The sequence below is a fragment of the Adiantum capillus-veneris genome, chromosome 6 (assembly GCF_014529385.1).
Source record: "Adiantum capillus-veneris isolate H3 chromosome 6, ASM1452938v2, whole genome shotgun sequence".
Taxonomy (NCBI): Eukaryota; Viridiplantae; Streptophyta; class Polypodiopsida; order Polypodiales; family Pteridaceae; genus Adiantum; species Adiantum capillus-veneris.
This window is the reverse complement of record NC_140936.1, coordinates 95,596,031-95,611,891: the sequence shown is the minus strand read 5'-3', so window position 1 is coordinate 95,611,891 and position 15,861 is coordinate 95,596,031. Positions and strand designations below refer to the sequence as shown.

The window sequence follows — 15,861 nt, the reverse complement described above, 5'->3', positions numbered from 1 at the left end:
CCAACCACCCCAAGGATCCTTCCTTCCAGTATACGGCTCGGTTTAACAGGCATATATTGGTGTCCAAGCAGCAAGCCATTCCAGCAACACTACGGCACTAGCACTAGTACCAGCAAGGGATTACAGATAAGTTCCTTGTAGACCCTTGCACTCAACTTTCGACTAGCCACCAAGTTGGATTACTCTCTTTCGGTAGTTGGACCCACACAGATGGACTGGAGTGAGGGTCTAGCTTGCACATGGTGGACAACCCTTGGGTTTTCCCTCATTGCGGGCATCCTTTGGAGAACCAAAGGCGCTACCTTAGGCCCAGCAAATTTGGCTCACAATCCTCGAGGTGATAGCCTCCCTTTGGCCATAGGAGTCTTCGAAGGGAAGATTTTCACTTGGGGAGCGATAGCACGGTCAGCCCGTTCATAGCCACCACTTAAATATGAAAATCAATTTTAGAGAGAAAAAAATCAGCACCCTCTAAAGAGAGATGAGAGAATCTAGAGAGAGAAAGTCAATACCTGGCTAGAGATGATTCTTGCTATGACTTAGAGTTTGCTAGGGACCATCTTTCTAGAGAGAAGAATTCTGTAACTAGACGGAAGTACGCACTGATCAGTAGTAATGCTAGTCTAGACGTAGAAATCCTAATCCGAAAACCTATCATATCCCTCGTCCCATGTTTCTATGTGTAGAAGGCAAGAGACCACTTTCAGAATTTGAGTTACAAGTGACATAAATCCTGTAATTTAGAGCTCTTGATAAACAGCGATCCTCAAAAGCAACAACTCAATTAAATTTGTAGACTTTTCTCAAAAAGCATAGCGTGAGCTGCCATCCCTGTATTCGTATGGTCTTCTCAGTAATTTGGGCCACAAATTGCACCGCAAGTGCCACCATAGATTGTGAGTCCATACAATGCGCCTGATTAGATAGAGGCACATTACAGTAAACCATGAATGCTCTTCATATCCCATATCAGAGACACGAAAGTTCACCTTGCATTGGATGGTCATATTCTAAACAGTTATGGCACCTTGAAAAAAAGCAGCAAATATTTCAAGAAATACCTAAAAGCCGGCCTAATAGACAAAGAACCATCACCTTGCTGGTAAAAGAACCCTACGTAGATAAGTTTTTGTCTAGGATAGAACCAGCAGCAAATATTTCAAGTAGTACCTAAAAGCCGGCCTAATAGACAAAAAGAGCTTGCCAACCATCATCTTGCTGGTAAAAGAACCCTATGTAGGTAAGTTTTTGCCTAGGATAGAACCAGCAGCATTCATTCTTCACTTGTCAAAGAGGAGGCCCTTTCATTTCTGCATTGTTTTTATGACAGAATTTCAGTCCAAAAGCTCTTGGCTAGGTCGTTTGCCAAGCCAGTTATTAGGGGCACGATTGCGTTGATGTATTAAGGATATCTTCAACTATATGGCACAGTGTCTGACATAGAAACAGGCAAGTACATGAAGACACAGCACTTGTAAAACTCTAAAATTAACTTGAAACAGGATTCAAATATTATGAACATCATCTAAAAAGCCACCTATTATGAAGTGCAACCATAATCAAATAAAACCATGACAATTGAGCATTTCAAAATCAAGAAAATGCCATGCTCTCTTGTGATAATGATTCCTAAAGTGTGACCTGATTTACCAGAGCAGCGTAATTAATAAATAGGACCAAAGTTGAAAACACATACAAACTTCAAGCTGTTTTGAACCAGCCGATATAAACCCCTCAGTTCCTCTTATAATCTCTCTTTGAAAATGCTGCAAAAAAACAAGGCTTTGTGTAAGCCATTCTACCCACTTATCAAAATATCATTCAAATTGGACAGAATGAAATTTATACAACTACAAAAGAATGACCTTTGCCACCCGTGTTGAGGTGTAAAGTCTTTCTAATTGTTGATGCCTTTGAACTTCTGCTTCATCTCCAATGATGTCGGGTCCTTGTGAGCTAGCATACCCAGAAAGTTGTTTCAAGACAGCCTGTTGACAAAGACAATGAGGCTATTTTAGTGACCAAACGAAGGCTATTTGACAACAATCAATCCGAGATTCCTCAACTAACATCACAAAATTGGGATTTTCAAATATGTAGAATTTATATCAGCTTTTTTGCAAAGACATCCTCCACATGGGGTCAAGGTCTTGGGAAAAAATTTCTGTTTCAAAAACACCGACTTAAAAATCTCCAAAGCCTATTGCCCTAAATAATACAAACACGAACGCCAAACCCATCCTCTATACTACATAAAACCCTAGAAAGAAAAACAAGCCACACAAAATCCTCGCGTGTTGTCTATAGCTCAGTGCAACAGTGCTCGCATGCTCGGCTCCCAGCTGGCCTCAATGGCCCCGCTGCTCTCAATCCCTGCATTCAGTCCCCACCGCAACAAGCTTCAACCCCAACCCTCATCCTCAATCCATGCATTTGTCATTCAGCAGCCATCGCCACCAACCTTAATCCCAAACACTCTTAACACAAATTGTTAGTCACAAATCACACTCCCATACACACTTCCACTTAAGGATATCGCATAGAAAAGGTATTGACTACCTCCTGTGCTACAAGGATGTCATAAAATCTAATATCTACCTAACCCAAATGATTTTCTCATATATTAAACTGATCATTTAATGTGGGAGAATAAATGGGAACAAGAGTTAGAATATAGACATGTGCTTATGGATCTATCTCGACACGGGACCGAAGTTAATGGGTCCAAATGAGAGATGGTATGTCATAGAGCAATGCTAGCTAATGGAGCTTGAAAGACCTTAGGGTTAGCTTCATTAAAAACCTCCAACGGTTAGTGTTAAAAGTCCTTATACCTAGGACCTTAGGCAAGCTAGGGTTGTGCTTGAGGTGAGCACCCGGCCCAAGCTTGAGGTGCTTGTTGTGCTTGCTGACTAAGGTGCTTGAGGTGCTTGTCATGCATGTTGACTAAGGTGCTTAAGGTGCTTCAAGACTGAGGTGCTAGAGGGGATTAAGCCTTAAGGTGTTCCAAAAAGTCAAGCATGTGCCTACAAAGGAGGGGGCGAGCCCCAAGAGTAGGAGGGGTGTTGAATGGCTCCTTCTTCACCCAAAGGACACCCCTTGCTCAAAGAGGGAAATGGGACACATGTCAAGCCCCTAGCTAGATTGCCCTTATAGTGTGCCTAAAGCCTATTGGTTGATCCCTAGAGGGGTCCAATAATAATTTATCTATTTAAATTAATTGTTTAAGCATTTATCAAGTCCTCGCTCTCAAAGGAGAAAGGAGGACACTTGTCCAAAGGCTACCTCTATTGCTAGTTGTGACCAAGGCTTGTGATTAATTAGGCTTAAGAAAGCCAATGAGCCACAAGCATGAGCTAGAAGAGGGGGTAGACCTGCAAGTAGAGGGCTTGCTTAAGGATATACTCTCTCTCACGCACCAACACACACACACAAATACTCTCTCATTGTGTGAAGTGCCAAGTGCAAGAACTCCATCTCCTTCTCCAAGCTTGTTGAGAAGTTGAGAGCCTACACCAACACTCTTGGCTATGGAATGCAAATCCAACCAAGAGCCATGCTTCAATGCTTAGACTTGCCATCTTCTCCATCTTCATTACTATGCTATTATGCTATGCTAAGCAAGAACAGTGATGATAAGTGAGGAACTATTTCTTTCTCAGATGAATGTTTCTTCTTCCTCTTCCCTACCCTCATTCCTCGCTAGCTCTCTCCGCCTTTGAAGGTGTTTGAGGCCTTGGGACTGAGGCCGGGGATGGTTAATGCTTTTACAGAGTTTATGTTATGCTCGTGATGCATGAAGCTTTCCATCTTCATTGCATCACTTAGGTCACAAGGAACACAAAGATTGTATTGTACCAAGTCTCTCTTTATGGGAGAATCTATAATACAAAAGCCTATTGGAGGGGGGACCGGCTCCACATAAATCCGGTCCTCAACTATTGTCAAGTTCTCTAACTCTCTCTCTTGCAAAAGTATTATTCATGCCAAGTTAATTAGGTATAAAGTTTATGTTGCTACCGCTAATTGAGTTCACCCTCTATATTCTCAAAGTAGTCTCATAGAAATGCTCACTTTAGTTCTTAATTCCGCTATTCTCAATGTTCATAGGCCGTTTCCATTACATTGGTATCAGAGCTATTGGTTTCTCTTTTCTTATTTAAGAAGAAAGGTCCTTAAGTTGTCCATGAAAGGTTGGACCTGTTCATTGCAATAGGGTAAGTGGAACAGGGATCTATTATCTTGGTTGAAAAGGACTTAGTTCGAGGTACACCATCGAGAACTATAGTTTTAATAATGGAATCTCTCGAAGCTTGCCTTTGGCTTAACCATTATTGAGCTACTGGCAAGCTCACAGGAACCATAATCAACCGAGCAATGTTAAATCCTCTCCACTAGTCTTTGCAATCAACAATGTCTAAACCACAGGTGTGGCAACCGAGCAATGTTACACCCTTTCCACTAGTCTTTGCAATCAACAATGTCCAAACCACGAGTGTGGCTGCTGAGAACTAATTTTCAAAGGTAAATAAGAGTAGCGACTAAGGTTTTTGAGATACCAAAGCACAAAGTAATTTATACATAAGTTTAATTAGCATGGCTGACAATAACCAAGAGAGTAGAATGAATATTGACAACTTTGATTTTGCATGAAGGTGCTAATGATGATGTCCCCATGTTTGTTAATTATCTTGTTACTAGGTTGCAACAATGGGCAACCCTGCTTTGCAAGCCGAAGTTATTCAACAACTTCGTACTTATAGGATTTCCCTTCCTCTCCAAGAGGAGAGAGGGCTTAGGAGGCCTCTTGAGGAGACTCCCAGAAGAAGACTCTCTCCCATAAGAGAGGAAGAATCCAAAGAACGAGAAAGAAGCGAATCACTAAGTTCCTCTGAAGATGTGGCTCCACGAAGACAACGGTCTAGACGATCGCCAACTCCTCCCAAGAGGAAACGGTCAACCCATAGTCCTCCTCCTCATCGCTCTGAAAGGGAAGAGAGGAAACAAAGGAAGAAAAAGGCAAGAAAGAGGTCACCCTCTTCTCCATCTTCTTCACCTTCCTCCTCTTCCGACGAAAGCAACAACTACTCTCCTAGAGAATACAAGAGGAGAGGACATCCCAAATCCTATCCTGCGTGGCGAAGGTCCCAAAAGCTTAAGAAGTTCAAGGAGGGAGGAAAGAGTATCTCTTTTCTCACCTATGATGACACCTTTGGTGCTACCGATAAAGTTTTGGCCTTCATCCAACAATTCGATGTGGCCTATGGGGACGAGGGCTTCACAGAGTCCTCTAAGCTACGCCATGTAGCTATGCACTTCCAGAAATTTGCTCGTCAATGGTGGGCTAGCCTTCGTGGCAACGGTGAAGCCCCAAAGACATGGAAAACTCTACGAATTTCCATCATGAAGCAATTCATTGCAAGCGATGCAAAGGACAAAGTGCTTATCGAATGGCCGAGTTTAAAGCTGCTCTCCCACGAGTCTATCCACAAATATGTGGACAAGTTTTGGGATTTACATCTCAAGGCTATCGTCTTTCAAAAGATAGACTTCGCCGAGCAAAAGCAACAATTCTGTGCGGAATTACCTGAAAAAATGGCCAAAAATGTCAACTCCCAACCTGGTTCTATCACCAAAGTAATCCACAACACTATGATTTCTTCGCGCATCAATTTCCAACAATGGGCTAAAAGGAATGCCAAGCCCATGGAAAACAAAGACCGAAACGAAGCAAAGGGAAAGAACAATGTCCAAAACTCTTCCCAAGGCAATTCCAACAACAACAACAACAATCGGTCCAAGAAGAAGGGAGTTTACAAAGGTAAAAATAAACTCTCTCCTGAAGAGCTAGAAGCTTTTCGTAAGGACCGCAAATGCTTTAAGTATGGAGAGCAAGGACATAGCTATCATTCTTGCTCCAAAAGAAATGCCCGCAATAAGACTCCTAGAGCTTCCACGATCAAAGCTCTAAAAGAGGATGCTCATTGCAAAGGATCATCTCTCTCCTATCCTTGGGAAAAGGTAAGGAAACATGATGCCTTCATCTTGTTTGACTCTGGCTCTACTCACAACTTCATATCAACGGAGTTGGCCACCAAGTTAGGCATTCAAGCTCATGAGATGGAAGATGTTGTTGTAGCCAATGGAGCCTTCAAGGGACAAGAAGCCGCAATTACTCCCTTGATTAGGAAATTGAAGCTTTATGTCCAAGGCTATGTTGACAAAGAAGATTTCTTGATCTCTCCTCTCAAGCATGAAGATGTCATCCTAGGAACACCATGAATTGACCGTATGGCTGTTAATGTAAAGTTTCCTAGAAGAAGGTTATACTTCAAGTAGAGGGAAAAGAACATGTACATAGATGCTAATGAGCCCAGCTGGTCGTATCATACCCCTTGTAAATTCTCCTGCTTATGACATATCAATGAAAAGCTCAATTTCTGCGTACATGATTTTTGTCAAACAACCTATAAAAGGTCCTAATATTTTATCAAATGAAGATGGTAGGAATCAAGAAGAGTTAGACTTGTCTAATTTTCTAAATGGATTCCAAGATGTTTTATAGATGATATCACTATGGACTTACATCCAAACGAGGGGATGATGACCATCGAATTGAGCTCCTACCAGAAAGCTCACCGCCTAACAAGCCTCCTTATCGAGTTTCCCAAGCTCAACAAGGGGAGATCGTGAAGCAAGTACAGGAATTGGTAGACAACGGGATGGTGAGGCCTAGCTCCTCTCCTTTTTGTTCTCCAATCCTTTTAGTGCAAAAGAAAGATGGTACATACCGCATGTGTGTGGACTATCAAGCACTAAACAATATCACTATCAAAACAGATTTCACGTACCGCGAGTCAATGATCTGTTTGATAAGCTACAAGGTTCGACCTACTTCAGTAGGATTGACCTTAAAAGTGGCTATCATCAAATAAGAATAGTGAATGAAGATATCCTAAAGAACGCGTTCCGTACAACATTTGGTCTTTATGAATATCTTGTCATGCCTTTTTGTTTGACAAATGCTCCAACCACGTTCAATCATTTGATGGAGAAAATCTTTAGACCCTATCGCAAATTCACTGGAGTGTTCTTTGATGATATCATCATCTACTCCAAGCAACATCTCTAAGAAATTTTTCAAGCTTGAGGGGAAACAAGCTTTTTATTAATCGTCTAGCTTGACGGTCGCTGCAAAATACACTAGGCATGGTGAGTTGGAGCCAATTGAGGGCTTGATGACCAATACTGACACTGAAATCTCTACCATACACAAATGCTTCTTATGCTTTAGAGAATGAATAACGGAGAAAGGTTTCTTCTCATGCAACATATCACGTGACACATCCAACCCTATGTGTCCGTGGACAAGCTACAGCATGACCAAGGTTCAGTTCAGTCAAGTCAGTCTATAATAGGAAGTGATCTGGCACTTTTGTGAGTCTGTTCGCAGACCGTGCATGACCAGTCACGTAGAGTAGATGCATATCCTTCGGTTGCGCACAGCATGATCATCAACATTACCATCAGAATCCATCAAGAAAATTTTCCAGTGCATTAAACCTATTTTCACTAATTTTGACATTTTTCACTTATTTATTAAGTGACTTTTGTTGGGAACTAGGTAGGGCAATTTTGCTAAGATAATATATAAGCAACCTAGGGCTAGCACTATCTCGCAGAAGAAGGAGAGCATCAGGCACTCAAGTGCAGTAGGCCCTCTAGAGACCCTTCTCAGCAAGACGACCCTCACCATAGCCTGGCGTTTTCAGTCCTAAAAAGTCATCGTTTTCAACCCTAACAAGCCAGCGATTTTGGATCCTTAAACCAGCACTTCAACCCCAGAAGATAGCGTTTTGAAGCATCAGATTCAACCAATACCATGGCGATTTCAGCACCAACATACTAGCGTTTTTCAACCAACCATAACCAGTGTTTTTGTGCATGCTGTCCGGCGTTTTCAGGCCACAGAAAACAGCGTTTCTGCACAGCCCAGACGAGCGTTTTTGGTAGCAGCAAACAGCAGCTACTTCAACGTTTGCACTGTCAAATCAGCGTTTTCCAACAAGGCAAATTCAACAGACAGAAGAGCAGTAGATTCAACAAGTCCCAAGCACGATAGACAGCCTTGTTGCACATCAAATCACAGTAGCAGATAGCCTCATCCTCGTTGTCCACACCGTCGACATCGACCTAGCCATTAGATTTGCATCAACCATTGTACCAAATTGTGCAATCAATAGTAGACCATTCTCGCCATCGAGAGTGGGGCCCTTGGAGGAGGGTTTTACGTCTCAGGTGTCGTATTCTCTTCTCTCTCTATCTCTCAGTCTCATGCACCTTCACGCACAGTATCCATTCACTCTGTTTGTGTCCATTGCACTCTCTCATTAAGGAACGGAAGGCTCTCCCTGCCATAAGTAAAAGGAACCCTTGAGCACAATTCGGAGCACTCATCTTGAGCAAATTTCAACATTCATTCCACTGCACCTTACACAACAAGTGATTCTTTTCTAAACTGTGTGACTATGTACTGAGAGATACTATCAAACTGCGTGTTTTATCTCCTTCCAAAACATAAGAGAGATCAATGAGGAAGGATTACTCTACTACAACAAATAACCACAAGAGAGACATCTTTGAGAGAGAGAGAGAGAGAGAGAGAGAGAGAGTTTCCAATTAACTTGTGGATCAAATTCACGAAACCACTTCATGCCAAATATCACATCACATCCAGACAGAGGAGAAACAACAAACTTAAGACAAACACTTATGTTTTGAACTAGATTGTTACTTTAGGACATATATGCGTACGCAAGAACTGCATGCCAAAAGCAAATCTTGAGACCACAATGAGATTCATTGGAATAGCTTCTAAACATGCACTCTTCACAAGAAAATCACTAATTACATCATACATACTGCAAGGATAAACAAAAATCACAATGCGTTGACCATTCACATGACCATAACAATTCATGAAAGACTCATCTAGATAATCATTAAAAACTATGTGGATTCTTTTATGGGTGCTTTGGGTGCTTTCTGAGGACGATCTCTTTTCATGTGACCTTTAGTTCTCTTTTCGGTTCGTTCTTCAAGACTTAACCAACCTCCTACTATTTTCTGGCAGCTTTTTCATCAAGTGTTAACTTAGGGATTTCCTAAGTTTAGCCTTTTCTTTTTTAGCACTGTTAGATGAAGAGTTCTATGCTCTAGGTGTAGAGAGAGATTACGAAGACAAAGAATTACCGTCGTTCTTACCGTTATGTTGATTCTAAGGGGTACTTGACTTGTTCTCCTTCGACTTACCTTTGTTGTGCTTCATTTCTTGCTTGAGAGTGATTCTGGTAATGTCATTGTAGTCACTGGATCGAAACAACCACTATCGAGTCAAATCTTCTTCTCATCTCCAAACACTCCTCATAATTCAACGCATGAAAGGTGAGCACTTTGTAATGAGTAGAGGGGCCTAAGTAAAAACAAAGCTATAGAAATGGTGTCAAAGGCTACAAGCCACCTCTCGATGTCTAGATAAAATCTTGGTATATGATGCATAGGTTTTTACTCAACTAATAGTTTAACATTATTCTTGTATATGGGCCACTAAATTGGCTGGCTCACTCCAAATTTTGGTGATTTGACAAAAGCTTTCCTACACGAGATGAAAACTTCACAAAACTTCTTGAGTTATAAGATGTGGAAAAGACATTGAGAGTCATCTTCAACTTCAAAAATCCAAAAAAAAATCATTTTTTCTTTGAGCAAATTATTGCTCAACTTGGATGAGTATTAAATGTCATAAGGATATTTCGGAAGCTTCATAGCTCTATTGTAAACCTATAGAGGGCTTTTTCAAATAGGTTGAACCTACTCACAACTTATTTGACCTACCTTTGGGATCTTTTATTGAAATTTTTGTGTGTAATTACAAATTAATCCTTAAAAGATGAACATAAAAATACACCTTTAATTCTTGATTTATATACTTACTATTTTTTATCAACTTGTACTCTATGTTGGACATATTTCCTTCAGAGGATTTTAGGTTTAGACCTCTTGAGAATTACTAGCAAATTATTTACAAAATTCCCTAAAGACACAAAAGTGGCTCTCTCTCTACAAAACTAGTGTTAACATTCTTAAGCAATGGCTTCTCTCAAAGTCCTTCATGCAAACATCACATACAAGGTGGAAATGCAATATACAATACGTAATCAATACATAAGGTATGTACTTTTGTATTGATAGAATTTTTAGGTACATATCTATACATAATAATTTTTTTGAAATATCTAAAATAATAATGTGTCAACATTTTCATACAAAACACTAGACTATAGCATTGAATGTAATCCAAGGTTTTATACTTTTAAACACACCCTTACCACAAAAAGCATCGAAACCATGCACAACCCTATATGGCCTGCTGCCTCTCAAATTTCTATTTTAAATAATGATCACGTCCTATGGATATCCATACATTACGTACTAATTTGTACTGTACAAATGTACCATACTATATAGACCAGTGCATACTTGCGGATGCAACCTTGATCACATAATGTCATAAAACACATTCAACTCACGTCCTCTAGTCGGCATCATAACTCCATGATTTATCAAAGTCAAGTTCTAGCCTTTGCGTATCTCTTCCCCAGAACTTTCAAGGATCTCTCAAGCTTGCAAACAAAAGCACTCTGACCCGTCATTTTACTTAGTCCCATGGATGAGGACGTGTGTGTAATGTAAGCATGTGACCCGAATTGCGTGTGTGATTGTCACTTGGGCACTGAGTCTCATTCCAATTAAACGTATTGTTCATTTCACTATCCCTCTCGTTGTATGTAAACTTTGTGTAAAGCTATTATCAATGCATGCAGCCGATTGCATGTAAATGCCCACATCAATCATGAACCATACCAACTAATTCGATGCGACACTCACAAGAAAAAAACAGAAAGAAATTATTTCCTGACTCCCTGAGGAGGTAAGAAAAAATGTTCTTTGTTAATGGATCCAGTTCTCACTGATAAAGTGCGAGATCTAATGCAGACAAAGTGCTGCGTCTTATTTCAAGGTTTCAGTTTAGCCAAACTGAGGTAGATCCGCATTGAATAGCAGAACCTCCCTCTACACAAAAAGGACATAAGCATGGATCTCTCTCTCTCTCTCTCTCTCTCTCTCTCTCTCTCTCTCTCAGCATGCGCACATCGAAAGGAAAAATCCGTGCCTGTTGCTGCTTGGCCACCTGATCCCTGAGCTTACTTGCTTGCTTTCGGAAGGCTTCCATCAAGAAAGAAGATAGAGAGACGCTCGATGCCGATTCACAGAAGCTCGTGCATGACAAAGAGCTAAAGGGGTCGAGTGCTCGTACTTGTGAAGTGGGCAATGGGTGCCATTAGCGGCACACAGAGCCCACTGTCCCTGCACTGTGTGTGTGTGTGTGTGAGAGAGAGAGAGAGAGAGAGAGAGGGGGGGAAGCAGGGAGAAGTTTAGAGAGGTGGCCACCTCGAAGAGAAGAGGGAACGGTCAACTTTCAAGGACTAGGTAGCTCAAGAGGACCTCTCTCTCTCTACCTAATTACTAAGGTCTTACCCTTTTTGGCCTGCTAAAGAATGGCCTTAGTGTTGGGTTTGCTTGGGCGTACTTTGACGGATGGCATCCACGTGGACGGCCAACACTTTTGCACAGCAAAGGCTGCAGGAAGATGTAACTTGGCATGCGTGTGCGAAATTCTTCTTGGAGCCGAATGCGAAATTGTGCTTAGAGCCTTAGAGTCGTGTGCGACTCTGCGAGTCTACGTACTGCTGACGCTACCCTCGCGTTTTCTGTAGTCCAGCTCAGAATGTTTATTGGTGTTGAAATCTAGCCATCAGATTGAAAATAGCTACCCGCCGCTAATGGGGGTGGGCCTGCTGTTAGAACGGCATGATCAGGCAGGGATAGAGTATGCATCCAATATTGTAGCATGATGGCAAGACGAGTTGCTGGAGGGAAGTTGGATGTTGCTGGCTAGGTGGCGCAGTCCTCTCTTCAACTGCGCCAGGGGTAGGCTGGTGGTGGCTACTAAGAGCCCTGGGTTGCACCTCAAGCTTGGGTGGTGAGAGTCTGTGCAAACAAGCTGGTTGGTTATGAGTCTCCTCAATGTGATTACCTGCCCTCTTTCGTGCCCCATATTTTCTCCATGCCTCCCTTCCAGGTACTCCTCCAGCTGCTCTTAAAAAAAGTGCCCCACTTCTGCTTTTGAATCCGCCACATACTCGACATCCTCTCATTATTTTCTGGAGCAAATCTAGAGGAGCTTCCCGGCCAGCTCTTTGACTAGCTTGAGACCTCCTTCACATTTGTGGAGCCTGGCTCCCTGCTCGACCTACACGGGCTGCCTGCGAGCTCATGGTGTTTCTGAGCCTCTTTTCTCTGCTGGCACGACCACTCCCCTCTCTTGCTTCTCGCCTTCAAGTCGCCCTCCTCAAATGCACAACACTATGAGAGCCCTCCCCTAACTCCTTGTGCTATCAGAGCCTCGCCCAACCCTACATTGATTTCTCTTTTTCAATGCCATCAAAATCCCGTCATCTGCTTAATGGCATGGATAGCATGTCGCTCGCACTCAGACAACACTCACAGCGAGCGAACCCTCTCTCCGCTTCTGATCTCGAACTCTTTGAATTGCATCCTCAAGGCGCTCTCCTCATGAGAGACCTGGCAGAGTCCCACTAATCCCCCATATCTAGGGCTCTCTGGTGCGGATTGGCAGGTGAGCAACACCAAGCTTTCACATTCTCCTAACATCCCAGGCTCACTAGGTGTTTACAGCACTTGGAGAGCATGGAGACTAGTATCATTGTTGAAGCCACTGATGATTAGCAATTCATGGTTGTGGCACTCATTTTGATCGAGCTTTGAATTGTATTGCTTATTACCCCAATTTTATGGTCAGAAATTATTGAAAGAACCCAATGAGGCCAATATTGTAAGGGGAACCCAAAGGCAGCGCAAGGGGCTCTCCACGAGCTTGTGAAAGCGTGCAGGCCATCGTGAGTCCTCACCTTGTTTTTTTTTCATACAATTGTGAGTTGAGAGACTTAATATTAACTCAAAAAGAATACAATTTCCTTCAAGCACTACATGTGCCTTGAGGGGCTAGGGTTCCATCAAAGGCTTGTACACAAAAAAAAAGATACTCTTACTCTCTCGAGTGTTCTAATAGCTCATTGCAGACCTTCGTTCTTCACCCTTGTCAGCTACCCCTCTTGCTTCAACGCCATGCATGAGCTCAGTGCTTTGACGCACAATATTGTCAAAATGAGCTACATCCAGTTTGCCCTCAAAAACTTGAAGGTTCCTAGTCTTCAAAACCTGGTTCAGGTAACAATATCTAATAATTTGTGTGCACACCAAAACGGCCTGGCTTTGGATTACACGCCCTCCCAAGATCAGGTCATCCGTATAGAAATGATCTTCCAAGTCCTTCTTACCCATTTGCAAACCCTAGTGGCTAGCCCCCACGAAGTAGGGCATTGGCCAAACAGATGTAGGGGGTCTTCACAGGCTAACTTGCAGCCAAACCAAGTGTCGGAGCCGATCCCTCTAGCGTGCACCTTAATCCCAGCAGTAGGCAAGGCTCCCATAACACTTTCCATATGAATATCTTTATGTATTCCGGCCCTTTAATCTCCCAAATGGTATTGACACTCCTTTGCTAGTATTCTTATGTCCAGTTTTTCTTCCAGATTCTGTTGAGTGGGACAAACCAATCCGTTTTGTACACCATCACCTTATAGGTACTCCAAGTCTTGGGAAGCAGGAACACTTTGTCTTTCGGCCAATGTCAGGCTTTCCAATCCAATTCTGATTCACCGACAGGTGGAAATGAGGATGACAACACTTCCAAGAGTCGACTAATCAAACCCCAACTTATGTTGCAACACCATGAGCTCCACATCCTTCTAACAAAAGCTTCAGTCATCCCAAAGATGAGAGACTTTAGAAATTCCTTTGTTGTTAACCAGCCGTGCAACTTCCCTCCAAAAGGGGTTCAAGGAGTCGCTTCCAAGTTTGGAGAGCCAGCGGACCAATTGCGGGAGGAATCCTTGAAATATCTGAAGTTATCCCCCCATTCAAGGGTTGAAGCTGATTTGTTCTTTCGTGCTAGCCTTAACGTCTTTAAATGGTATGGAAGTGTAGATGACCTTGAATTTTAAACCAATCTTCTCGCTACAATATTATGGTGTCTTTTACTCTTGGTCTCCATGAAAGGGCTTTGTTTTTATGCATCCACCTTCAAGAACCTCTTTCATTTGTCCGACACTCTCCAAAACACATTGACCACATAAGTCTCAAATGGCACTAAACAATGTGTATATCTAAGATAAGTTTTGGACAAGCCTTAGTGGATGCAGTAGCATTTTACAATTTTTCATATGTATTATAGTAGGCTACTTCTTATTCAATGATGATGTGCATGAGTTATCGAGCATGACACAAAAACCACTTGTGGACATACAAGTGTCATAATGATCAACGTAATCTAAGTTTGAAAAGGCATGCAAATCAAGCGGCAATGCTCCCTGCTTGGGATAAAACAATCTAAGGTATGAAGCGCTAGTCAAGCAGTGGAAGATTCACTTAGCAATCAGCAAATACTTAGACCCTAGGCGACACATAATTTGTTCATCAATGAGATTGCAAATGAATCTCCAATCTCATAATGCATACATTGTAAGAAGATGAATCTAGAATAGAGCTAAATGCAGAGGCTTTGAGTCGCCATTGAAGCACAATAAGCAAAACTCATGACTTGCATTATTTGAAAAGAGAGAGAGCTTATATATAGGCTTCTTATTACAATCTAAATTAAATCCTCATTCAAGAGAATTGAACAACTTACAAAGGCCAGAAGATCGACACCCTGTAGGCCCCGAAGAGTGGTGCCTCTTTTGGTATTTCTCATTCAATTGAAAACAACCAATCCGGACACTTAGACCAAACTCCCATGCAACCAAGTTGTCCAAACCTGTCAAGGGTTGCAATTACGGTAGCATAATGATGCCAAAATCTTTATAGGTCAAAAGTACCAAGCCTAGGATGGACTCCCTTGCATTTTAGAAGCTTTCTAGTGAGTTGTAAGTAAATTTTAGCATGCTATAATTTCAATTTTGGTCATTGACAGGTGCCCAAATTCCTATAAAACCATCCCAAGGCTTCTCAAAAGCTTCCAAGGTGTTATTTTGCAATTTAGGTGTGAAACCCTAAACCTGCAAATAAACGTAGCAAGATGAAATCCTCTGCTTTGGATAGCTTGGACAATAGCTACAACATCTCCACTCAACCGTGCATAGCTTGGACAATAACTACAACATCTCTACTCACATTATTGCTTTTGCAATAAAAATATCCTTCCATTAGTTAATAAAACTGCCCAATGGGCTACAATCTGCCCCTGCTAGAGAGTGCTACATCATTCCTTTTATGATGTTCCTGTTGGAGTTAGGGCTACAAAGAAACGCACACAGCTTGGAGAAGACGAAGGAAGCTCAAGGCACAAAACTGAGAGTATATTACTTAGTGTGCAATGGAAAGATAGATAGCCCTAGAGTGATGGGCGTATATATAATGCACGAGGGGAAAAACCTCCTAAAGAGGGAAAAAATGCCCTGGTAGTCCTAGTGTGTTCACACACATCACTACCACATGTATATGGTAACAAATTCCCCCTGGAGTGATGCGGTGAACAAGAGATGCACATGAGTAAAGGAAAGTGCCATGCCTTGAAAACATGATCAGTTCACAAAGGGGAGTAAGCCCAAAGCTTTGCGGAAAACTTCGAACTTCTCATGAGACAATGCCTTTGTGAAA

The 15,861-nt window shown here is 42.0% G+C and overlaps 1 protein-coding gene across 2 annotated transcripts in view; it reads right to left on the bottom strand.

Moving 5' to 3' along the window:
• The window catches only part of LOC147455931 (SH3 domain-containing protein 2-like), a 55,371-nt gene extending 43,835 nt beyond the window's left edge, over window positions 1-11,536 (bottom strand). Inside the window, exons 1-3 of one of the 2 annotated variants that reach the window (XM_086514559.1) lie at window positions 11,234-11,536; window positions 1,866-1,988; window positions 1,697-1,766 (exon numbers count right to left, since the gene is read on the bottom strand). In XM_086514559.1, the coding sequence (XP_086370685.1) occupies window positions 1,697-1,766; window positions 1,866-1,988; window positions 11,234-11,293 (253 nt within the window). In that variant the 5' untranslated portion in view covers window positions 11,294-11,536. The remainder of the gene's footprint in view (window positions 1-1,696; window positions 1,767-1,865; window positions 1,989-11,233) is intronic. The other variant, XM_086514558.1, reaches the window with a different exon arrangement.
• Window positions 11,537-15,861: the final 4,325 nt, after the last annotated feature.